Here is a 26073-nt window from a genome sequence, read left to right as displayed (position 1 = left end):
CAGATTGAAGAGGTAATGCCTAAGGATGCTGCTAGAGGGAACAGAATGTAGACAAAATGCCTGGAGTCAACCATGGAGGGGGAAGCCCATAGCTATAAATACTAGACCCATTCTACTCGACAATGAGTGTAAGGTAGCATACAATGAAGATAACAAGTAACACTGTCAAATATCATGCATGAACAATGCTCATATGCGGCAGAATTCCCATTCACGATGCTTTATGTGGCAGAATACCCGACACATCAGAATGTCAACAGACTGCTGGGAAGGACTGAAGAATTACATCACATATAAGTTGTTTTTATTTCTCTAAATCCCCTAAAGTGAATTTTGATGACATTGTACACAACTGAAAAAGGGAAACTGTTTTTATATATGTGTTGGAAGGAACTGCTGAGGGGAAAAGCAGCAGAGGAGGACCAAGACTAGAGTATGCACAACTGATTATAGAGGATATTGAGGTGAAAAGACTAGCACAATGCAGGAATAAACAGTAGACAGCTTAAGGCATCAAACCAGTCAAAATGGGGGGTGGGGGTGTTAAGTATGTAGCTCACGGTGTTCTGCATACAATTTTTTTCCCACTGATTCCTAATTTTGAGGAGGGACCTTTTGGGGAAGGGCAACAACTTATCTACAGAAGCCTGGTACATGTCGCCACACATCAGTTCTCTATAGGTAGGGAGTTGCCTTTCCCTTATTTTATGTTAATTACAGGTTAACATTAATATCACATATTGATTATTGTTAGTGTAGAGGCCCACATCGCAAAATAAATTTTGCTAGTTCTGAGTCTTATACAAGTTTGTGTCATGACTGGATAAATTAATCACACATACAGTTCTTTTTTCATGATTTTGCTATACTGTACCTAGCACCTGTAGTATGACTGCCACACCAAATTAAGTGAATGCATCACATATTCCCTCCCCAATGAAGATTTGTAAAGACTTTGTAAATTTAGTGTAATAGGGAGGTTACAGACTTGAAGCACATATTCTGCTACTCTTATGAAGTAATGCTCAGGACTTTAACTTATTTCATGTAGTAACACACAATTATTAAAAAAAATATCTGTAGTTCTGAGGCAAGGAAATAAAACTAGCAGTAAGCTAAGTGGTGAAGACTGATAAAATTACCGCCTACGGCTAGCTTCAAACTATTTAATGAAAGTATTTTAATGTGCTGAAAATAACAGTTGCAGTTGCTGAGAAATTGTGCATTAACTTCATCTTAAGACCAACATAATGGGAGGGTATTACATTAAATCAATGAAGATATTACCCGAGCAGCTAAGTAATATAGGAAAAAGACAGCTGATACTTCATTATTACTCACCACAATCATACTGAATAAGCCTGGGATCAGGAAACTGGGTTGCCATTGCGCTCACTACAGGATACAACAATGCACAACGAGGTGACAACTCCCGTTGAAGTTCAGCTGTAAATCTTCTGTCTTCCCACAATCGTGAAGGTGGGGGGTGAGAGACATGAAATTTTGGCTGAGGTGCTGCCACTGCTGGCACAAACAACAGGAACCTGCAAAAAAAATTCTTCATAAGAAAAATGGCAATTAAATACATTTCCAGGATAAGACAAGCACTAACATAAATCCTTTTGTCTTATATTTAGAACTGACATCCCAGGAGTGAGGGTATAGCAACGCTTTGCAATACAGAAGTACTAAGGATTTTCATTTATTTTTAATTTTTTTGTTCAGCCCAGAGAGAAATACATAACATGTTAGGTATTATTTGCTAGCATAAAAATGTTCTGGGAAAGTTTAACAGATCTGTGTCAGATCTTCAAACACATACTGAGAGTCACAGAGGCATGTAATGTAACCTGGAATGCCAAGTGGGGGGAGGGGGAATAGATGTGAAGGGAAGCAGAAGTCCTGCAAGATGGAAACAAATTATACGGAAAATAATTTATTTGTTGGTGAGGTAACTACATAAGAACTGACATAAGGTAATATAGAATGCACAAATATTTCTGTATGTAACTACTATCTTAGTTTAGAATGGTTCAATGGAAAAATTGGGATGGGATTTAAATTAATAAAAAGGGTCACTTGGCAACAAATCTCTTGTTAGTAATAACAATCGAAGAACATTATTAATTTTAAAACCAAATGAACAGGGTGGGCAAGCTCTCTCATAAGAAACAATAATTTAAAAATTAGCCATAATACAGGTATAACTGGCAACAGCAATGTTCAGTTTGGAAAAGGACCAAAGAAACTTAGCAGACATAACAAAGAGTTCTAGCAACATATCAAACAGAATTATGGCACAAAATACAGTGACTACACTGAACAGACATGATCTTCAAAAAGAGTAACTCAATAACAAATTAAGACAAATGTCTGTCTTGAGCAGCTAGTTCAGTAGCCCACATGTAATGGAAATATCTTAGACCTCATAGTTACAACGAGGCCGGACTTCATCAACAGCGCCAATATAGGACACAGGAATTAGAGATCATGATGTCATCAAATCTACTGAGGTTATTAAAGTTAATAAATCGGTCAAGAAGTCTAGGATTGTTTCTGCTACAAAGCACAGATAAGCAGCTGTTAGCACCTAACTTGGACAATGAACTGCAATCATTTAGGACCGGCATGATGGACAAGAGGAATTATGGGTAAACTTTATACAGATTGTAAATCATGCTCTGGACAAGTATGTGCCTAGTAAGTGCACTGACAACGGAAAAGACCCACAGTGGTTTAGCAAAGAAATTCAAAACTGCTGAGAAAGCAAAGACTGTTGCAGTCTCGGTTCAAAAAAGAATTGGCAAGTGAACAGGCAAAGATTAGTAGAGATTTGTGCATGAGTGAAAAGATCTGCGCACGACACACAGAACAACTACCATCTATCTTCACATCTTAGCAACAGATCTAGCAGAAAACACAAGAAAATTCGGGTCCTACATAAAACTGCTAAGTGAGTCTAACAGTTCCATCCAGTCACTCATTGACCAGTCTGGTGTGACAGCCGAAGATACACAACAAAAGCAAAATTAAATTCCATGTTTAAATAATAATTCATGCAGGAGAATAACACAAATGTACCATCATTTGACCATGGCACAGAGTCATGTGTGACACAGTAATAGCATCTCTGGCATAGAGAACCAACTGAAAGTGTTGAAAAAAGAACCAGTAACCATGTCGGGACAGAATCTCAACTCTGTTTTACAAAGAGTACTCTGTGACATTTGCCCCTTAGCTTGCATTTATTGGTAATCTCTCACACAGTGCAAAGTCCCAACTGACAGGGAAAAAGTGTAGGTGACTCCAGTATATGAGATGGGTAAAGGAACAGACCTGCAAAATTACAGACCAGTATCCTTAATATCGGTTTGCTGCAGAATTCTGGAATATGTCCCAAGTTCGAATGTTATAAATTTACTAGACACTGAAAAGCTTATGTCCACGAATCACCACTGTTTTATAAAGCACTGTTTACATGAAATACAGCTTGCCCTTTTCCCACATGATATACTATGAACTACGGATGAAGGGCAATTGGCAGTTTCTATATTCCTAGATTTCTGAAAAGCATTTGAGACGGTACCAGACTGCAGATTGTTAATACAGGTTTGAGCATACAGAATAGGTTCCCCGATATGTGTGGCTCAAGGACTTCTTAAATAATAGAACCTCGATGGTGGGTGTTTATCGGAGACAAGGGTCATCACCAGGAGTGGCTGGGATAGTGCGATAGGACCGCTATTATTTTCTGTATACATAAATGATCTGGCAGACTGGATGACCAGTAATTTGCTACTGTTTGCTGACGATGCTGAGGTGTAAACAAAGGTGTTGAAGATGAGTGACTATAGAATGGCACAATATGACATAGACATAATTTCTAGTTGGTTTGATAAATGGCAGTTGGCTCTAAACATAGAAAATATAAGTTAATGTGGACGAGTACAAAAAAATAAACCAAAATAAACACATTATGTTTGGATATAGCATTAGCAGTGTCCTCCTTGACACAGTCACGCCATTTAGATATCTGGGGATAGCATTGCTAAGCAACATGAAATGTCACGAGCAAGTGAGGATTATGGTAGAGAAGTGGTCAACTTCGGTTTATTGCAAGAATTTTCAGAAAGTGTGGTTCATCTGTAAAGGAGACCACATATAGGACTCTAGTGTGACCTATTCTCGAGTACTGCTTGACTGTTTGAGATTTCCACCACGTCAGATTAAAGAATGAAATTAAAGCAATTCAGAAGTTGCCTGCTACATTTGTTACTGGTATGTTCGAACAACATGCAAGTGTTATGGAGGGAATCCATGGTGGGAAGGTGATGTTCTCTTCGAAGAACACTACAGAGAATTAGAGAACTAGAATTTGAAGCTGACTGCAGAACAATCCTACTGCCACCAATATATTTTTCACTTAAGGACCACAAAGATAAGATATGAGAAATCAGTGCTCATATGGAGGCATATAGTGTGTCATTTTTCCCTCATTCTGTCTGGGAATGGAACAGGAAAGAAATCAACTAATAAGTGTTACAGGGTACTGTCTGTCACACACCACACAGTGGCTTGTGTATATAGATGCAGATGCTGATCAATAAAAGAGGTTTATATTTTGCATAAATCTGATGATCTGGAAATATATTTGTAATAGAGGATTCCACACAAGCGACCATAGCTGCGCAGCAGACTACATTATCCACACACATCCTTCAGACATGTAACTATCTGGCCAGAACCTCCACTTGGCCCAGTCTACATTCACCAAAGAAACTCCATCATTACATGATTATCACTTGGTTTTTAATGAGTCAGATAAAAAAAAACTATTTTGAAAATTTACTTACTCATACAGATGACTTTCTTTTCATGAAGGCATCTATAGATAACAACATTTAACAGACACATTATGAAGTGGTTAAGTTTTGTTGCAGAATACTGAAATTCATAAAGACAATTTGAAAAGAATGGAATATAATGTAGCTGGATGGCAGTACCATACAGGGGTCCTTTCTAAAAATAAATAATGTTTGCACATAAGGTCAAGTAGGAATTTGAGAAACTTGGTAATTCATTCACTGTGTTTGCTATGACAAAAGTTTTCCTAGTATAATAATCTGTGAAAATTGACAAACTGAGACTCCTGCTACCTATATCTACACTCCGCAAATAATTATGAACAGCATGCCAAAGTGTACCATACATTATGGTTTCTTCCCATTGCATTCATGTATGGAGCATAGGATGAGTAGAAGCTTAAATGCTTCTGTGTGCCCTGATGTTAAGTCTAATCTCGTCTTCTTGATACATGTGGGAGTGACGCCTAATAAATAACAGCATATTCCTAGATTCCCCATTTAATACAGGTTTTTGAAACTTTGTAAGGAGAATTTCACGGTATAGTTGGTGTCTAATCTGCAAGTGTCTGTGAACGTAGGTTTTTCAGCATTTCTGTGACACTCTCCTATGGGTCAAATGAACTTGTGAGCACTCACAACTGCCTTTCTTTGAACACATTCAATAACCACTATGAGTCTCATACATTTGAGTAACAATCTAAGTTATACAAGCAATCTCTATTCTAGACCAACTGTACCTTCCCAGTATCCTACCAACAAATCAAAGACTGCCATTAGATTTATCTATGATTGCGCTTCATTTATCCTATTTAACATCCTTCCAGGCTGTTATATCTAGGTATCTGAATGAGTTGATTTGATTCCATATGTGAATTCTTGATATTGTACTCATAGGATTTTGTGAAGAGCACAATTGTCAATTTCTTAACATTTGAAACAGGTTGCCAATCTCTGCTTTACTTTGAAATCTTATTAAGATCCATTTGAATATTTGTGCGGCCTTTTTTTTTCCAAATAGTACTTCATTTATGTAACTGCATCATCCCTAACAAGATGAACAGCAAGGCCAAGGTATGACCACAATTACTTCATCTGTTAATGGCTCTTCACCCTAGGTAACATGGTGCATCCTCTCTACAAAATAAATCCTCAATCCAGTCACAAATTTTATTTCATACCCCATATGACTGTAATTTTGTTAATATGCTTTGATCTAATACTGAGTCAAATGTTTTTTGGAACAATGAGAGATCATTCAGTATTACAGGTGAAAGATGTTAAATGCTCATTGGTGCAATTAGTGAAGGTTTCATGACTGCAGTCTGTGTTTGGAAATGATACTTAACATGCAATCAACAATAACTCTGAGACTGGGCAAGTCTTCAACTACCACAAGTGTAATGCATGAATCAAATCATTAAAGAGAATTGGTGCTTCCTGTTTGACAAAGTTTATGGCAATGTCCAGAAATGTCGTACACCTTCAGGATGCTTCTGTGATGGAATAGCTACACTAAACTAAGGCAAATCAAATTTACAAATGTAAACAGTTTACAAGGAGGAACCAACATCACGGAAGGATGCCAAAGTTTCATAGTTGATGACCACAACACTCTCAAACGAAGAGACATGACACAGATGACATCAAAGAGGAGAAAAAACTGAAAAAATTTTGAAAGCCAGAGGTGCAACAGCGGAAAAGGCAGTAATCAAAATTACACTTGATTAAACTTAAAAACAACCACCATCAGTTGCTCCACTGTCAAGGATACTGCAATAGTTAGCTAGGAGGGAAAACAGTAAGAGATGTATTGAAATACTGTGGGTATATTGTTCACATATAGTTAAAGAAAACTTCTCCTAAGGTGAAATTAACCTCTGTTTTTCTTTTCAACTGTGAGGGATTTATTTACTTGGTTGGCTGCAAGTCCAGAATTCACTAGCAATTATTTTGATAATGATCTTGCTGAGTTACTAGAAAAACTAAAAAGTGAAAAGACAGGGATATTTATAAAGTAAATGTTGGTGTTAATAGACACTAAAACAGTCCACCCTGTAAATTCAAAAATGTGAAAAGCAGTGCAAGTAAACTTGCTACTGTAGCTCTAAGAATTGCTTATTTTTCTGTGAAATAAAAGTGAGTACCTCTATGTTTACCACCTCAAAGCCAATACCGAAAATAATTTTTGAGGCCAAGTGATGCTTTAAGCTATGATATCTAGCATTATCTGAAACACCAGTGACAACTGTGTCTCAGCAGAAAAACTGAAATTGCGTAATAGTATTTCATGATAATCATAAAAGTGTCATTACATGATTCGTTCAAAAAGTCAACTAGTTTCGATACAGTTTAAAAGCAAATCTGCTATGAAACGTAAAAATGGTTCTTGTGAAGCTATTAGCTGTATTTCTCAAAAAGAATTTTAGAGCAGTTTAATATAAGTCATGTGCCATGTGTTACTGGAATGTAAGAAATGTCCAAAACAATAACAGTTTTATAGTGTCTTTTCTGCATACTTGTGAGTGGTTTGTATTACCACTATATGAAGTTTTACTGTGTCACTAGCATTCAACTTGATTGCCCCATGGGATTTGGATGAGGCTACACATCAATAATGTAATTTTACATGAAATAATTTTCAAAAGAAAGACAAACTAACCTTGAAAATGCATCTTTCAGTTCTTCAACATACGAAGTATTTGTATGAATCACAGCCTTTAATGCTTCAGTAGTGTTCCAGTAAACTTCTGGTCTGTTACATTGCCTATGTGCATGTTGGCAATGAACATAACCACTGCTCTTCCATCCACGTGACGTACACTGCTGATCGACAATTCTAACTGCTTCAACTAAGTCAGACCCATAGATTGGACAAGCAGCACATCGCCTCTGATTGACCATATTAATCGTACAAAGCTTTTCTCTCCGTTTCATATGTCGCTTTTTATTCAGTTCCGGCTAAAACAATACACACAATTCAAAGAAATGAAATATCAACCACAAAAACAATATTGTTGGAAACTTCACATTTCAATTTTATCCATATTATTTGCATTCAGATTATTAGAAATTTATCACCATTTCTTTATCAAAAGTTTATGCACAGATGAGTCATTTTTAACAACTGCTTAAAATTAGAAAATTCACAGGAAACCAAAATCCCCATTACATAGACAAGAATTAAATCAAACAAAAATACAAATTCATATAAGAAGAGTGAAAACAAAATGCATTAAAACCATACCTGAAAAGTTTAAATAAAGCAAGAAAAAAGTGACTGAAAAAAAAACAGTGGGCTAGAAGAGTAATGGTCGTGTTGTTGACAGGGAAAGGACAGTAGTGTATGGTAAAATATGAAATTTAATTGAAAGGAGCATCAAAATGTGAGAAATGAGGGAAAAACAATGAATAGGCAATAAAGGTGATATGGGAGAAATTACAGTAATTTAAGTTGAAGATATAGTATAAACTGAAATGTTAGTTTTTTATCTGCAGAGCTCAGATGTAATATTGCTAGAAATCATATCCACATAATTTCAAAAAAGCTGATATAACCTGCAGGGTCAACAGTAATCCATGAGTCAATAAGGACAAAAGAACACTGCCTTAGGTTGTAATATTATTACTTTATTGATAACCGATAATCCAAATGTATTATAAAAAGGGATGTATATATGTGTTTGTGTGTGTATGTATATTTCACATCTCCTCTTAAACCACTGGACCAATTTCAACTGAACTTGGTACACATGTCTCTTACTGTCAGGCAACAAACGCTTTGGGGTAAAAACCCAAGTTCAGGAGATATAACATTACAAACACTGAGATTTGTGAAAAACGGCTGCATCATGAATGATGTTTAAATTTATTATTTCTTTGCCACTGACTCTATTCGCAACATATTTCGGAGACAGTATCCACGTATGCCACTGAATGTACCTAAAGAAGTATGTCATTGTATGCATACAGTTTACGAGATATGGCATCATAAACAATGAGATGTTTTAAAAAATGACAACTTTCAACTGTGAAGTGCAAATTACTGTAGGCAAAAATAATAGCTGTCAATAGAGCCAAGAAGAGATGTTGCCATAAAGATGTTGTAGATACAAGCAGCAGCTGCACCCAAGATAGAGAAATTGTCCAGAATCATTTGTTTTGTAAATAAAATTGCCTTTTCTTGCTGCAACTGTACTTCATTTTTCCCCACACACATTTTGCACTTTTCTTACTCTAAGGCATCTTCAGTGGGATCCATTTTTTTTAACATAAATAAGTAATTATTTACAGTTTGTTGGCATCTGTGTTTCTTCTCATGTGGTCTCGAGGCTGCACCACTTTTATGCAAAACTATAAATTAAAAATGAAAATGCACAATGCTACATGGTCCTTGAAGATTCGACAACTATTGGCATTGAAATAACAATAAATTCTCAGATTCCAGAAACATCCCCTAGGCTGTGGCTAAGCCATGTCTTCGCAATATCCTTTCTTTCAGGAGTGCTAGTCCTGCATGCTTCCCAGGAGAGCTTCTGTAAAGTTTGGAAGGTAGGAGACGAGGTACTGGCGGAAGTAAAACTGAGGACGGGGCGCGAGTCATGCTTGGGTAGCTCAGTTGGTAGAGCACTTGCCCGTGAAAGGTGAAGGTCCCGAGTTCGAGTCTCGGTCCGGCACGCAGTTTTAATCTGCCAGTAAGTTTAGTTTTCAATTCTCAGATTGTTTATGGTGTAGGAAGTTTGTGCCTTCTCCTGTAAAACTGCACTTTTCTGACTCATGACTTTTTTTGAAACGACAAATTCAAATAATTTACTACTGCTTAAATGCAACTCTCCATCACATGTGAATAAAGAATATGAGCATGATGTAAATGAGCAGAGCACAATGTAAATGAGCAGACAAGGAATAATTAAAATTTTTCAACTGAACAACACAAGTTCTACAACTTTAACAGATAACAGTAAAAAGTTATGCAACTTCAAGTTTAAGACGCTACCTCTAAAATTTTAACAGACTCTCACAGAAAGGATTAGTCAGCTCTCAGAAGGCATAGTCAACATTTTAATTACCATCTTGGTAGAAACAATGTAAAGTACCATAACTGACAGTTTGCTTGCATTTATGTATCTGCAGTCCTCGTACACAGTGAAATCTGTGTGCCACCGTACGGTAGCACACTGTTACAGGAGCCAGAACAAAACGGTGCAGCTTACTGATGAAATTTTGGGCAGAAGCTGTAGAAGGTGAATCAATACGATTTCTTTTGGCCACTGGGACCCAGCCCAAAATAGCTGCAAAATTTCTATCCTGCACCCCTCTCTTTTGAGTAGAGTGGGAGCTGACATTTTGTATCCAGTGTTCATGAGTATGTGGAAAAATTTAATATCTTAATGATTCAGGTAGGCAACAATAATGTTTGTGATAGAAGCTTTCTCAAATAAATAGATAAAGAAATTATTTGTAAACAGTATTACCAATATATAAACACAAGTTCAATTTTCTTTCATATTTTACTAACAGTGATAAAAGCAACGCAACATACGTGAGTTGTATTAATGACATAGTGCATTACAATTGCTGTCTGATTATTATCTATAAATACTGTAGGGAATGAGTATGTCATTGTAAATAAGGTAGTAAGTGAACTAATTTGTTATTGTCTTTCTAATTGTGAAATATAAACTTCCACAACTGGAAATGTCACACTTATTAAAATATTCCTGAGTATTAAGCTGTGGTCAGGTGAATTTTTTACTGAAACTTGATGTTTCATCCCTGTCTGTAATGAACATCTTCAAGGAGGGTTGTAGCTTCTTTGTAGGTCTGATGCACATCCTGACTTCATTCACTAGTGAGCAATAATGTGTATTAGATCTCTGAGAAGATGTCCTCCACAAATGGGGATGAAATGGTATGTTTCAACAAGAAATCCATCTGACCACATATCATAATAGCATAGAATATTTATAATACATGTGATTCTGAATCCATTATTGCAGACACATTTCTCATGTTGATTATAGAGTATTTAATTTAACAATGAATCAGAACAACAAAGCATTTCTGGAGTTATTTTTTTATACCCAGTATGCCACAATGAAATTTTTGTTTTCAACAATAAGGGATCTTCTGAATCACTTTTTTACACACTGGCAGCGTACACATTAAAAATACAAATCAAATAAAATCTTAATTGGGATCATGTTGTGTAGTGTCACAGTTCACCTCTGAAAGACGCAAAAATTCAAATATGACTCCAAAATTTACAGGAATTGACTAACAAAAAATGTGTGTGGTCTTGGGTTCTCCATAACAGAAAAATCTTCAAACAAACATTCAACAACAAATGATTCAACCCAGTTTTTAATATAATTGCAGTATTAAGTGACAACAAATTGTGACAGTATTCTTCTTCTGCAAGGTCTCATAAATAAATTACTGCAAGTGCTTGAGATAACTGCTGGCATGTTAAAAATACCTTTTATCAGGCCATATTTCCAAATAATTAGTGGGTGTGACTAATTTTGACAAAAATTTGCGCAATATCACCTCATAACATGACTTGTTTTTAGTGAAGAAATTTCCCCTTCAGAGGTGTTATAGCATTCTCATACCCACTGAATATTAATGTTTGAATGTAAATATTTAATAATTTCCATATTCATCTTTTTCAAATACAGCACAACTAGTATTTTTCATGCTGTAAAGCAATTAAACGTTTTAGCTTAAAATACTTACCAAATAAAACACAGAATCCTTGCTTGCATCTGTCTCTTGTTTATGATTTGTGGGCACCAAAGACTTGACACCATCCAGATCCATATTACCTCCTGTCAGTGTAATTAATGACTTCGAGGTGACATTATTTCTCGTCTGTTGCACAAGTGCTGCCAATACGGGCTGAGTCAACACTGCACTAGTTTTTGTGGAAGTAGATGTGGTAGTAGTTGTAAGAGTAGTTGTTCCAGTGATCACTACACTATTGGCTGAGCTATGATTGGAATGTACAACAGTGTTCACATTTAAGGGAGGCACTCTCATCACAGGTCTTGCCGATGTGCTAGATGTAACAATCCTATTCACTGATGAACTTGAAACAGATGAACTATTCACTGATTTTGAAAGAACTGTTACTCTTTGCCCATTTGGTAATACACCTGTAAGCATTATTAGTGAATTAGTTTCACAATACAATTAACAAAAGAAAAAATATATAAATATTTGCATGTAAACACCAGTTTTGGCAATAGCAATTTCATAACAGTATGCATGCAAGCACACCCTGCAAAAAAATAGTCATGGCTTTTGATACATAATTAACTCATATTCAACAATGGCTGACACTTTTTATTTTTCTGATCTTGGCCCTAGGCCAAAGTCAATGCAGTAAAAAGAAAGGAGAATCTTATGCAATTCATATAAATTCATAGAAGGAAAATTGAAAATATCAACAATAACATACATTTAGATTTGCAGCAAAAGATGTAAAAATATGACTATCAACATGTAAAAATCAAACAGTGGAAAATCCAGGATGGAATGCAACAATACTATGAAAGGAAAGTTGCCTCTCACCACACAACAAAAATTCTGAGTCGCAGATACGCACAACAAAAAGACTTCACAATTAAAGCTTTCTGCCATAGTAAACAGTAAACGACACACACACACACACACACACACACACACACACACACACACACACACACACACACACACGATACTCATGTGGACTATTGTTGCTGAAGGCCCTATGGCCGAAAGCTTTAATTGTGAGTGTCTTTTTGTTGTGCCTATCTGCGACTCTGCATCTCCACTGCATGGTGAGTAGCAATTTCTCTTTCATAGAAACACACGTAACATACATGTATATAAGCCATAACAAGAAAACCATGCTACTTTCCAACAAAGCCTAACTTCAAAAGCTTTCTTTTTTTTCCTTCCCATAAATTCCAGACTTCAAACAGTAATTGTTGGAGACAGCATCATGTGTGTGTAGTGTTGCCAAATAGATTGTCAAATATAGTCAACAATTCTCCTTCATAATTTCTTGTGTTGTTCTGAGGAAACAGAAAGTATGAAGATGTGTTTTACATACTGAGTTATCACTGAAAATGTGGGTTGCTACAAATCATGATCTAAATTACCAATGCATCAAGTTTGGTAGCCACATGGTCACAGACAGAGTGAGAATTAGCAAAATTAAATAAATATTTAAAAAATGGCATATAATACTTCTAAATGAATCTTGTAAGCACCAAAAAGACACACAGTGTTGAAGAACTATCTTGTCCCCTATGTACTTGGAGGTATCTAAGGGAACATGTTTGCAAGAATCTTCTTGTAGGTAAAAAACTGGGAGCACAGAATGCACCTGGTGCTCAAGGAGGACTGTGGTTGGTTGATTGCTGGCTGTTATAGTGTTGTTTTTCCAAGACACCAATGATCAGTAACTTTCTGCTTCATATGTGCAAGGGTCCTTCACAGCTTTTATTTATACCCACATTACAAGTCAATAGCCTGTGCTAAACACATCTACTGGTTTACTGGTTACAACATTGGAATTGTCCCCTCATAACTGAACTACAAAATGTGAACTTAATAATAAAGAATTGGGAAATAAATAATGAAATAATGCAATGAAAAAAAGAAAGAAGGAACAATATTTTAATAAACTTTTTGACGACCCCAAAAATTATTAAAAAGTTGTGGCTATGTGACTGGGAGTTACTTGTGTTCCATCAAGAGTCTTGTCCTCCAGATGCTGGAGAAAACTGAGAATTGTTAGAAAACACCACACACACAACAATGACAACAACAACAACAACAACCCATGAACCATATTAACTCTTAACTACCTCAAGTGTGGGCTACTACTCAAATGTTACTGTGGACACTTTCTTCAGGGAACTATATAACCGTTTTCTCGAAGGCATGTAGGCATCTCTGACATGAAAGACTGAATGTGAACAATAACCATAAAGTGCATCCCACTTACTGGATGCAATGATGTATTGGGCAAGCAAATGTTGCACGATGCTGGAATAATCACACTGCCAGTTCTTAACTATACTGATGTGGATCATTACGCATTAATGCCTTTAAAAGATCTTCACTAAACCTCAAAGGTCCTCCTGAATGTGGAGAGTCACTAATGTCAAAATGAGCCTCCATATAAATAGAAAACCATTTTCAAGCCGTGTTCTGTCCAATGGCATTATCCCCGTAAATGGCACACATGTTTCTGCCAGCCTCTGCTGCTGTCAAGCCTCTATTGAAGCATATGATGGAAATGTTCTGATTTTTCCAAGTGGCACTCCATTGTCTAGCATCCACAGCTCCACTCACTATCACAAAATGACAATATAAACTCGAACAGCAACAATGAACTATAAATTAAAAAATGACAATTGATAAATAAATCCACTGTAACCGGAATACCATACACCACAAAGTTGTGCATTTCTGATTATTGTTACTTGCTACCTCTGTGTTTGTGTGTGTGTGTGCGTGTGTCCACACACACACACACACACACACACACACACACACACACACACACACACACATCTCATTCACTGCACTGCATGGGTCCACAAACATGTGATATAATAGTGAAATAAGAATAAAATTTAGAAGTATCTTAATATATTACCAGTTGAGTTTGCTTGGACCGTCTGGCTGGCTGATAAAGGCTGAACAATTTGTGCAGATGATGTAAGCAAGATGTGCCTACCACCAGATGACTGAACTATCTGTGCAAATCCTGCTGATACTGGTATCTTCTGTATACCATCTACTGGTTTTGACTGTTGAACTTGTATGGAATTTGGTTGCAATACTATTTGATGCTGCTGTTGGTGGTGTTGGTTTTGCGCTGCAGTGACTGGAACAGCTGGTAAACAGTTTTCATGAATGAGCATCTGGCACATAATGATGATAAACATAGAATTTAAGTGCATAAGAAAACACACCTTTATCATCCTAATCCAACATTTTCAGAATAAATGGCAAAGAAATATTTTACAAGCCTGCTTCACTACAGAGTGAACCTTAATGTATACATAATGAGTGTACTATTTCTGGAGTACGATAACTGTCCAAGACAACAATGAACTAAAGTCTATAAAAATTCTTTCTAGAGAAGTTACTCTGAATAACACAAAGAAACGACAGTGGAAGAGGCATTTATAGGAACATAAATTTTCTACATCTTTAAACTCTGAATGACAAAAATTTCAAGATGAAAATCTACTCAAGGAAACTATAAAATTATGATACAAAATTGCTGACCAATATGTCCCTTCAATATGTGAACTATTTAGTACACAGCCCTATCCTAGCTTTCAGAACTAACAATGCCTTCATTGCAAAGGAGAGACGGATAGGTTGGTGAAGTTTAAAAGCAATGTCAGATCACTCAGAATACAGGATGAAAGGGATCCATCTGTTGGAAGGACAAAGGGAGACAAAGATAAAGGTAGAGGCAACAGAGAGAGTAGGAGGACAAAGATAGTACAGGTGAGCATTTAGACCAGTGATAAGGAGCACAAGTGAGGAGTAACGATGGACTAAGAAAAAAAGAAATGAATTAATAGTGCAACCAAGAATTAAGGAGGAATAGGATAGGAAAAAATACGATAATCCGATGTGAAGTGAGGGAGAACAAAAAAAGAAAATTACAAGCACATATCACTTAAGTACTAGTCCTCCAATACTTTCCATAATCAATACCCAATGAGATATAATTTGTAATTGAGGAGAATTAAACATAGTACACTATATTTCAGTGAGAAGAACGGCTTCATTTTATCATTTACTGGAACAGAAGCAAAAAGCAACTGGACAGAAATTTACAGATACAACTGTTACTGTTTGGAGTACAGAGGATCGAGGATAAACGAAAGTAGAGGGGGGGGGGGGGGGGTGAGAGAGAGAGAGAGAGAGAGAGAGAGAGAGAGAGAGAGAGAAAAGAAAAAGAAAGCCACATGAAAATCCCAATAAAAAAAAACCCGCATGTAAGACATTTTCGCATTTAATAAGTATCTCTATCTGTCCCTGTGGAAAACTACTTTTTAGCTAATCTCATATTCGAAAAATTTCATTAAAAAAGTAATAATATGACATTTTATCATGACCAGACATTTGTGTGTGTATCTCTTATTTTTGAACAGGTTATAGTAAAATGCTAATAGATTAAATGACAATAATTCACAATCAGTTCTTTTGGTTGACAGATAGTTTTTTTAGTCAATTTATGGCTCCATTCTATCTTTTTCACTGATAAATAGATGGTAACATAAACTCCACTCCTGGATTAGGTCTTAGGCTTGTTCTGACTGGCCAACTGCTGCTTTCAATGCAGCAGGAGGAGCAATCTACAATCACGGAACATGTGACTGATGTTGCCAATCCCTTCATTTGTTATTGATAGTAGATGAATCCTGCTGATGCCATTGTGTATTTATTCAATCATCTCTTCATTTGGCTTCAGAAGGGCTGACTGGTGCTGCACCAGATCTCCTATCCCAGAAAAACTCTGAGGAGGTATTGGGAATCGAACCTGGGTCTTTCTGCAATGAAGACAGTGATGCTAATCTTTTGGCCATGACGGCAATCTAAGTAGATGGTCTCCACTTTAAATCACGGTGTGGCTCAGTGGCTATGAGATAAAAATATCAGACTACAGATCTAACAACCTATGTTTCAATCCCTGGTTAGTCCTAGGATTTTTATTCATCACTTGTCAGGCAATGTTGCCCCATGGTTTGGAGTCCATGTAAAACTGCATGTTCCCTATAATTGGCTAAGTAAGTCAGTTCAAAGGCTGGAAGAAGATAAGGTCATGTCACCTCCAGTAGGCACTATTAAAGCAATGTGGTGTTCAAGTTGACCGCTTTGAAACTGTATCGCTGTAATAAAGAGCTGCACTGTCATCATCAGACTGTGAAATTCAGCTATCAAATGTACCAGAGTGTAGATTTAAACACGAGTCTTTCTTACCACAATGCAGATAGCATGTCAAGAATATCCAAACAGCCAATATTTTTATTCCACAGAAAAAATCTAAATATATAGTGGAACAATTAGCTTACAAGGATTTACGTAGCAATTTTGAGCAAATTTGTGTGCTGGCAGGTGGCACGTCACCTGATTTAATATCATGAATATTAACTTAAAGCCTAAACTTGCAAACTTGTCACATTCTTTTTATTTTACACATTATAAAACAGTCACAGAAACTTGTAATTGTAGCAGTTGGCATCATAGTGAAACAACGAACTGTCACTGCTGTTTCTTACTTCAGTTTTGTCATGCAATAACTCATTGAATGGGGGATTGGAGGCCCATTGTTGTGTTTTCTGCTGAAAGCCTGTTCTGCCGCGGTGCCAATGATGGCCGTGAGTTGATTAGGAGCAGGCCAGGTGAGTGCCTGTAACCAACCTGTCTGTATCCTAGACAAACTGTACCTACATGTGGACTTATTGTGTGGTGTGTGATTGCATATGACAGCAGAAGCACTCACACTGGTTACCCCATGCATCCTGACCGCAAATCTGTATATCAGTCTGGTGATTCGACCTGTTGTGCTGCCTTTCATGAACAGTATTCCGTATGGTATTTTCCAATAGGATAACGTTCACTCACAAACTGCTGCTGTAACCCAACATTCTCTACAAAGCTTTGACATGTTATGTTCACCTGTCTGATCACAAGATTTGTCTGCAGTCACATGTGTATAGAACATCATTGGACAACAACTCCAGCACCATGCACAACCAGCATTAATTGTCCCTGTACAGACCGAAAATGAGCAACAGGCATGAAACTCCATCCCACAAACTGACATCTGACACCTGTATGACACAATGCATGCACATTCACATGCTTGCATTCAAAATTCTGGTTGTTATACTGGTTTTAATGTACCAGCATTTCACATTTTCAATAGCTTTTTTCGTACTTACATTAATCTGTGACCTTGTTAAGTTAATCACTTAGATACACTGATAGAAAAAGAATACCTGTACCTAGAAATAATTATGTAGAGTAATGAAATTTAGAGAATACATTTGTCTAGGTGACATATTTACATTATTAATGTTGCAAGATCACAGATTAATGTAAGTGCAAGAAAAGTCATTGCAAATGTGAAGTGCTGTTACATTAATAACCACTGTAACCAACAGAATGCTGAATGCAAGCATGCGAATGTGCAGTGTCACATAGGTGCCAGATGTCAGTTTGTGGGACTGAGTTGAATGCCTGTTGCACTTGGTCAGTCAATACAGGAACGGTGGTTAACGCTGTTTGTGGATGATGCTGGAGTTGTCATCCAATGATGTTCATAACTTGCTCAACTGGAGACAGATCTGGTGATCAAGCAGGCCAAGGCAACATGTTGAGCCTTTGTAGAGCATGTTGGGTTACAATAGTTGTACATGGGCAAGTGATATCCTGTTGGAGAGTGCACCATGAAGTGCTGTTCATGAATGGTAGCACAACAGGTCAAATAAACACTGACATACAAATCAGCAGTCAGGGTGTGTGGGATAACCACAAAAGTACTCCTGCTGTCATATGAAATTTCACCACAGACCAGAACTCCAGTTGTCTAGGCTGTGGAGAGTTTGGTTGCTAGTGCTCAGCTGGCCTCCTCCTAACCAACACATGGCTGCCACTGGCATTGAGGCAGGACTGGCTTTCATCAGAAAACACAACACCCCTCCGCTCCACCCTCCAATGATCTTTCACTTGGCACCACTGGAGATGCAAATGGCGGTGGTTTGGGATCAGATGCTGCGAAGTGTCTGGCTTGAAGCTGTAACTGAAGTAACTGATTTTTAACAATTCATTGTGTCACTGGGATGTCAACTGCAGCTTCTCAAACTGCCACTGCAGACGGAGTACGATACACCACAGCCATATGCCGAACACAACAGTCTTCCCTCTTGATAATGCCATTTGGCCGAGTCCGGTCTTTTTGTGACAGTACCTTTCTGTGGACACCATGCCAGCAATTATGTACAGTGACTACATTCTTGCCAAGTCTTTCTGCAGTATTGCGGAAGGAATGTTCAGCTCCTTACAGTCCTGTTACAGGACCTCGTTCAAACCCAGCGAGCTGCTGTTAATGGTATCTTTGTCGTCTTAAAGGAATTCTTGGCTAATGTTAACTCACAAAGTCCAATCTCAAAGGTAACTAATGCTCATGCCTGTTACAGCACATATTTAAAGCATACTCAATTTGCATCCTCATAGTGGAGCTGCTGTGCCACTCTTATGTGACTGGCATGAAATTTGAATAAATGTCATCTTTCAGATGTAGAAACATGCCTACTAACTTTTGTTTACCTTTCACAACTCCTTCTGGATATTGGAAATTTGTTTCCATCAGTTTATGTTATGTAGACAAATGGTTCTCGAAATTTGTTTACCCTCCACTGATTATTTTTTGGTGTTGGGATTTTTTTCTGTCAGTGTATGTAGTGGGTGATATTGTTTATGAGATAATTCCCCTTTTCCAGATTACGACATCATAATGAGTTAAATGTGAATCAATTAAATCTGCATGAATTGCAGTGTATTTCTGGAAATTTCACTGTAATACACAATCATTTACCATAATTGATGTTTCTTGCTCTACTGACACTGTGAGAAGACATCTTAAGTAACAGAGCCCAGTACTTTGCTGTCGGTGGTGAGTGTTCATCACAGACAGGGGTATCATCATGTGTGTCCCATGGATATGTGACAGGACCACTCTCATTCTCAATATATATTAATGATTTGACACACAGTGTGAGCAGCAATCTGCAACTGTTTGCTGATGATGCTGTAATACATGGGATAAGATCGTCACAATTCCTGTTTGGTTTGATGGCTCGGAGCACTATGGGACTTAACATCTATGGTCATCAGTCCCCTAGAACTTAGAACTACTGAAACCTAACTAACCTAAGGACAGCACACAACACCCAGCCATCACGAGGCAGAGAAAATCCCTGACCCCGCCGGGAATCGAACCCGGGAACCCGGGCGTGGGAAGCGAGAACGCTACTGCACGACCACGAGATGCGGGCGTTTGGTTTGATGAATGGTAGAAAAATGTAAGTTAATGCAGTTGAGTATGAAAAACAATCCCATAATGTTCAAATACAGTATTGCTGGTATGATGTTCTTCAGAGTCAAGTCAATTAAATATAACCATAATGTTGGAAAGCAATGTGAAAAGGAATGAGCATGTAAGGATGGTAATAGGGAAGGCAAATGGTCGACTTCGGTTTATTGGTAGAATTGTAGGAAAGTGTAGCTCATTTTCAAAGGAAACTGCATATCAAACACTGGTGTAACCCATCCTTGAGTACTGTTCAAGACCTTGTGATCATCACCAGGTCAGATTACAGGACAACACTGAAGAATTTCAGGGACATGCTGCTACATTTATGAACAGCAGTTTCAACCAACATATCTATTACAGTGATGCTTTGTGAACACAAAAGGGAATTCCTGAAATGAAGATAACTTTTTTTTCTGCAATACACTATTGAGAACTGTCGTTTCCTACTGGCTACAAAAGATTCTACTGCCAACATACATTCATTTTACATAAGGTCTGCAAAGACTCATATGGAGGCATATAGTCATTTTTCCCTCACACTGTCTTCGAGTGGAACAAGAAAGGAAATGACTAGTAATGGTACAAGGTACCCTCAAGCAGGCACCATATGGTGGCTTGTGGTTTATTTATGTAGATATAGATCAGCAGTGGTTTGCGTGACAGTGAAGTTTTTTCAATTCATCGTAATGTATTTAAAAAAAAAAACACTTAAAAATAGGAATCATTCCCTGAAAACGGTTGTTTGCAAGATGAAGGAGCAAACATCATGATGACCAGCAGCAAATTTTTTGACTGTAAAAAATCGAAACCATCATCACATCATATCGTTTACTGTAGTGTCCAACTGTGTATGCATTGACATCTGTTGCATGCATTGGTGAGGCAAATAGATTACCAATCATAGTGGGAACTAATTCCACTTACAGCAGCGTGCATTTTTACCTCACAGTGCGAGCACGCAAACTGAACACAAAAAATATCACTGAAAATACTTTAGACTGCATTTTCTCATGTTGAGAAATTAGAAGGAATGATTATGTTTTATTTGTTAAAAAACCTTCACTATACAAGATCACACAAATTTGTCTTTATTTTTGACAACCTGGTTCAACAGATACAACTGTATAATGTTCATAATTACCATACTGTCAGAGGTTCTAACAATGAACACGTTTTGAAACAAATATTTTTTGAAGACCAGAAGATAACTATGATATCAATCAAAACTGACTGTCAAAAATGAAGATGAATTTATGGGAACTTGGCTATGGAAGGTTTTTTACCAAGGGAAATACCTATCAGAGGAAGCTGCAACAATTTGCTGTTAACATCATTAATATTATTAACACTGACAACAAGAAAGGCGTGATAGTGCTGACAGAGAAGACAATGGAAGGTGCAAGCAAATGTCGACAAGCAAACATTGAGCAAGTCAATGGTATGCATATTAGGGAAGGAGGGACACAATGCTGTTGATGAATTTGTGTGTGTATATTGGTGAATTATTTTTGAAGGCAGGTAGTAATGAAATTTTATGTGCTGAAGTTACGAAATTTGAAGCTTCTGGTATTGATACTTCAAAGGAAGAAATCTGTGCATATCTGTCTACTAATGGAGGTGAACCCAAAATTCTGGATGGATCTGTGGATCTTGAATGTTTGTTTGAGAATGAATGTGGATCTGAATTTGATGTGCAATCTGCAATTTATAAGACGCAGGAGCGTGTAGGAGAGGAAAAGGTATTATGCTCAGGTTTAAATCAAAATACAGCGGAATTTAATGGTACTGTTTATTCTAAAATTGCATGATGCTATAACTATAATTTATGTGATGTAATGGCAGAGGATGGTGAAACTATGAGCGGTTCTTAAATTGGTGATTTGTCGACGAAGGTAAATGAGGTTTTATGTAGTGAGTTGTATGATGTATCAGCGGTTGCTGAAAGTGCTGTTTGTGAAGGTGTTTATAATGACGTGGAAGTAAAAAGTAATGCTTTATTTTATGATAATCATGTTGTAGCCACTAATGTTGATAATTTTAAGGGAGAACACAGTGAGTTTGACATAATATAGAAAGTGAAATTTGGACAGAATGGTATCTTAAGGAGGAATGTGATTTTACTGTAGCTGATTGGCGATGGTAAGGCAGAACATCATGATCATTATTGCCTCATTTGTGGACTCAAGAGAAGTTTAAGATAGCGAGAGGTCTAGAAGAAGAAGAAGAAGAAGAAGAAGAAGAAGAAGAAAAAAATTGGGGCAAAAGAGGCATTTAATGGATAATTTTGGGACGAGTATGAAATTGCGAGGTGGATCAAACAGGATTTATTGTCGCTTGTTTGTTGTTCGTCGCATAAGGATTTTTTTCGGCACAACGTCTGTGCAGTTATAAAGAGATAGTTTAGACATACATTTGGGTGAGAGGAGGTCAGAGGACTCAATTATTTGGTGAAAGGTATCAAGTCAAAAATCAGTACAAGGTATGCATATAAATTGTGTTTTGAGGGGTATATAAGGGATTTATTTATGTGTATGTATGTGTTAGGCTTAAGTTTTTTGATGGAAAAATCTTTGATGCTGCATATTATCGTATTACAAAAGTATAAATTCGAATTCTGCCAACAGGAAAAGTCGATGGTTTAAGTTAATACACACAGTGTTGCTACAAGGAAAGCAAAGCTTCCGCATGTTTGTCTCGAAGATTAATAAGCTACAAGAGAAGCAAAGCTTTCACATATAATGTTGATCTGTTTAGCTCATGTTACACTGTAAGATGCATCACACAAATATGCCAGTAAAATTTTTAATACTGACATAAATCTCTGATCTTTTGGGCTGCAGTATTATTCTGCAGTAGTGGGATACAGTAATATCCTTTGTTGAGTATTGGTTCTTACCAGTCAAATTTACAAAAATTTAACTGAAAACTAAAACAACGAAAAATTCCCGGAATTCTAAAAAATTACCGGGTTTTTCTCGGTTTTCTCCAGGATGAAAAAATTCCCGGGTTTTTCCCGGATCTCCCGGTTGTCCCAGGTCGTATACAACATGACATCCATGCTTAATCATGACATACTGGATCCAAGGAATATGTATCTCAAATAAAATAAAATAAAAATAAAATAAGGCTACTATGAATGTGATGTGGATACAAGTTGCTTTCTTTTTCATTATTTCATGCATATAAAACTAAAGAGGACCGATATAAGTCTTCTCTTATCATTAGATGGGAATCATAACAAATGTTAGCTGAAATTCACCTTTCATGGTTCCTTCTTGATTCACTAACTGAATTGCATATGCCTGAGATGAAGTTCCTGTTGATGGTACTCGTAAAGTAATGCCTGGAAAGCAAGCAATGACAAAATAAATTAACACATGTAACTGAAATAAATGTGAAGCACTTAATCTGTGTAACTAAAGCACCATTCCATGATCTGACAAAAATAAATATTACCAGAGTTATACAATAAAGTGCACACTACCTTGACCAGAAACCTGTGGACTAACAGCAACAATCGAAGGTGACGTTCCAACTCTTGCAATGGGGATATTTGATATGGCTTTGTTAAATAAAGCAGAAGGGGGTTGCTGCTGCTGTGATGTGGACAGACGAACATGAATTTTTATTTTACCAGCAGGGCAACGAGGTGCAGGATCTGGTTTGGTATCAATTTCTTCAATTAGCTTCTTTGGTGCCTGATACTTCTTAATTCGATGTGCAACAAATGCAGTTAAGCAAAGTTCCAAATCCAGCAACAACAAGTTGAGGTAAAACAAGTCAACATGCTGTAAAGTAAGAACAAATCTTACATTTGTGTACCTTTGCAAAAATTATCTAAACATAAGGTCAAAAATATTAATTTACACAAAAAATGGCTCTGAGCACTATGGGACTAAACTTCTGAGGTCATCAGTCCCCTAGAACTTAGAGCTACTTAAACCTAACTAACCTAACATCACCACACACGTCCATGCCCGAGGCAGGATTCGAATGTGCGACTGTAGCGGTCGCGCGGTTCCAGACTGTAGCACCTAGAACCGCTCGGCCACTCCAGCCAGATATTAATTTACACAATACAAAACTGGCACCTGATAGTATTCAAACTCTACCAAAAGGCAACAAGATGTATATGCTGCAACATTAAACAGCATATTTACATACAAGATGATGAAAAATCGAGAGTTAAAGAAAAAGAGGAAAAATAGTTGTACATTACTAACAAAATGTATGCCAAGCTATTGTTCATTTCTACAAAATTATATGAAACTATTCTGTAATATTCAATACATGGTAACCCTTTTATTCATTATGAAGTTAGTTGTGAAGACTGTGGCTGTTACTATGAATGAAAATTAACAGTAAAATTTTTAATTTACATTTAATTAAATGCAGTCTCCACATGATGATGATGATGATGATGATGATGATGATGACAACTGTATAACCACTGAAACGTCTTTTACAGAAAATAAAAAGCTTGCCACTGATTAAGATATTTTCAGGTACACTGTAATGTGCAAATATAGTAAGACATCATAGCATTAAGAACTAATACTTTATTCATAAGGAGGAGAGAGGACTAAGTTGACAGGTCACTCGGGACACTGGATTAGGGGGACCCACATACTGAAAGGACAAGGGGTGAAAAAGATGGGGGGGGGGGCTACCACAGAGAGAGAGAGAGAGTAGGAGGTGAAAGATGGTACAGGCAGGCAGTTCAGTCCAGAGGTGATGAGTAGATTGTGAGAAGTAAAGGCGGATTAAGAAAAAGAGAAAATAATAATAATAATATAAAACAGAGAGGGAGTGTACGTCCAACCTTTTGCTACTAAAGATGTGCTCTTTCCATTCCTCACTGGACACAGCTCTGATGTTGCACTCCTTGCCAAATGCTACTACCTGTGCTTACAGATGGCCATCCAGCCACTACGTAATACTTTTCATCTGATTTCAAAAAGATATTCACTGAAAAAATTTAATTTTTGCACACCTTACAGAGTGATACCGTTGCTCAATAAAGGACTAAATTTCTTTTCATTATACATCCAACAATGGAAAATCAGGATGGAATGTAACAATATCATGAAAGGATAGTTGTTACTCACTGTATCGCAGAGATGCCAAGTCGCAGACAGGCACAACAAAAAGACTGGCAGAAAATGAGCTTTCAGCCAACAAGGCCTTTGTTGGACGTAGAAAAACACACACACACACACACACACACACACACACACACACAGTCTCTGGCTGCAGAAGTTACAGATACCACACCCGTGCGCGTGCAAACCTGCGACACACACACACATACACACAACCACACTCTCTGGCTGCTGAGGTTACAGAAGCCAGAGACTGCGGTTGTGTGTGCGCGGATATATGTGTGTAAGTGAGTGTGTGTGTGTGTTGTTTTGGCCAAAAGCTTTTTCTGGCAGTCTTTTTGTTATGCCTATCTGTGACACAGCATATACACTACATGGTGAGTAGCAACTATCCTTTTCCTAATACAGGGCAAGTCAAAAGTCCTTGGACACCTTCAAAGATTAACGGGAGAATTGAAATGTGATGATGGGAACATAGGTTTGATGTGAGGCCGCAACTTTTGGAGTGAATGTCATTCATGGCCGCCATCTTGAAATCCGTCATTTTGGATTCAAGTCAAGTTTTTTTTTTTTTAATGGTAAGGGGGGGTGTATGACACATCAAATAACACTCGCTTGAGCTCTGGAACTGAGTGGTGTAATTTGTTTTTGTCTATCTTGTGCAGTTTAGAAGTTATTAATGTTCAAAGTTACCTTGATACCGACTCATGTCTCTCTTTGTTCCAGGTAATCTAAAAAGGGTCTGACATGTGAACAGAAGATTGAAATCATCCTTATATCACAGGAACGCAGCTGCCGAACAATAGCAGCTGACTACAACAGACAGCACCCAGACAGAAAACCGTTATCGCACAGCATGATGGCTCACGTGATCACCAAATTCCGGGAGATGGGCTCTGTTCACGATAGGGCACGTAGTGGGCGACCAAGGACTGCCACCAGTGAGGAAACTGCAACTGCGTTTGTTGTGTCGTTTGTGAAAAGTCCT

General features: G+C 37.4%; 1 protein-coding gene across 3 annotated transcripts in view; it reads right to left on the bottom strand.

Annotated features, from left to right (window-relative positions):
* The window catches only part of LOC126182312 (helicase domino), a 425840-nt gene that overhangs the window by 235181 nt on the left and 164586 nt on the right, over positions 1-26073 (bottom strand). For all 3 annotated transcript variants that reach the window (XM_049924839.1, XM_049924841.1, XM_049924840.1), the window contains 6 exons: positions 23468-23771; positions 23243-23326; positions 14518-14757; positions 11601-12019; positions 7525-7823; positions 1342-1544 (listed from right to left, as the gene is read on the bottom strand). In XM_049924839.1, coding sequence (XP_049780796.1) covers positions 1342-1544; positions 7525-7823; positions 11601-12019; positions 14518-14757; positions 23243-23326; positions 23468-23771 — 1549 coding nt within the window. The remainder of the gene's footprint in view (positions 1-1341; positions 1545-7524; positions 7824-11600; positions 12020-14517; positions 14758-23242; positions 23327-23467; positions 23772-26073) is intronic.

This window comes from Schistocerca cancellata, chromosome 1 (genome assembly GCF_023864275.1).
Source record: "Schistocerca cancellata isolate TAMUIC-IGC-003103 chromosome 1, iqSchCanc2.1, whole genome shotgun sequence".
Classification (NCBI taxonomy): domain Eukaryota; kingdom Metazoa; phylum Arthropoda; class Insecta; order Orthoptera; family Acrididae; genus Schistocerca; species Schistocerca cancellata.
This window is presented reverse-complemented; position numbering and strand designations above follow the sequence as displayed.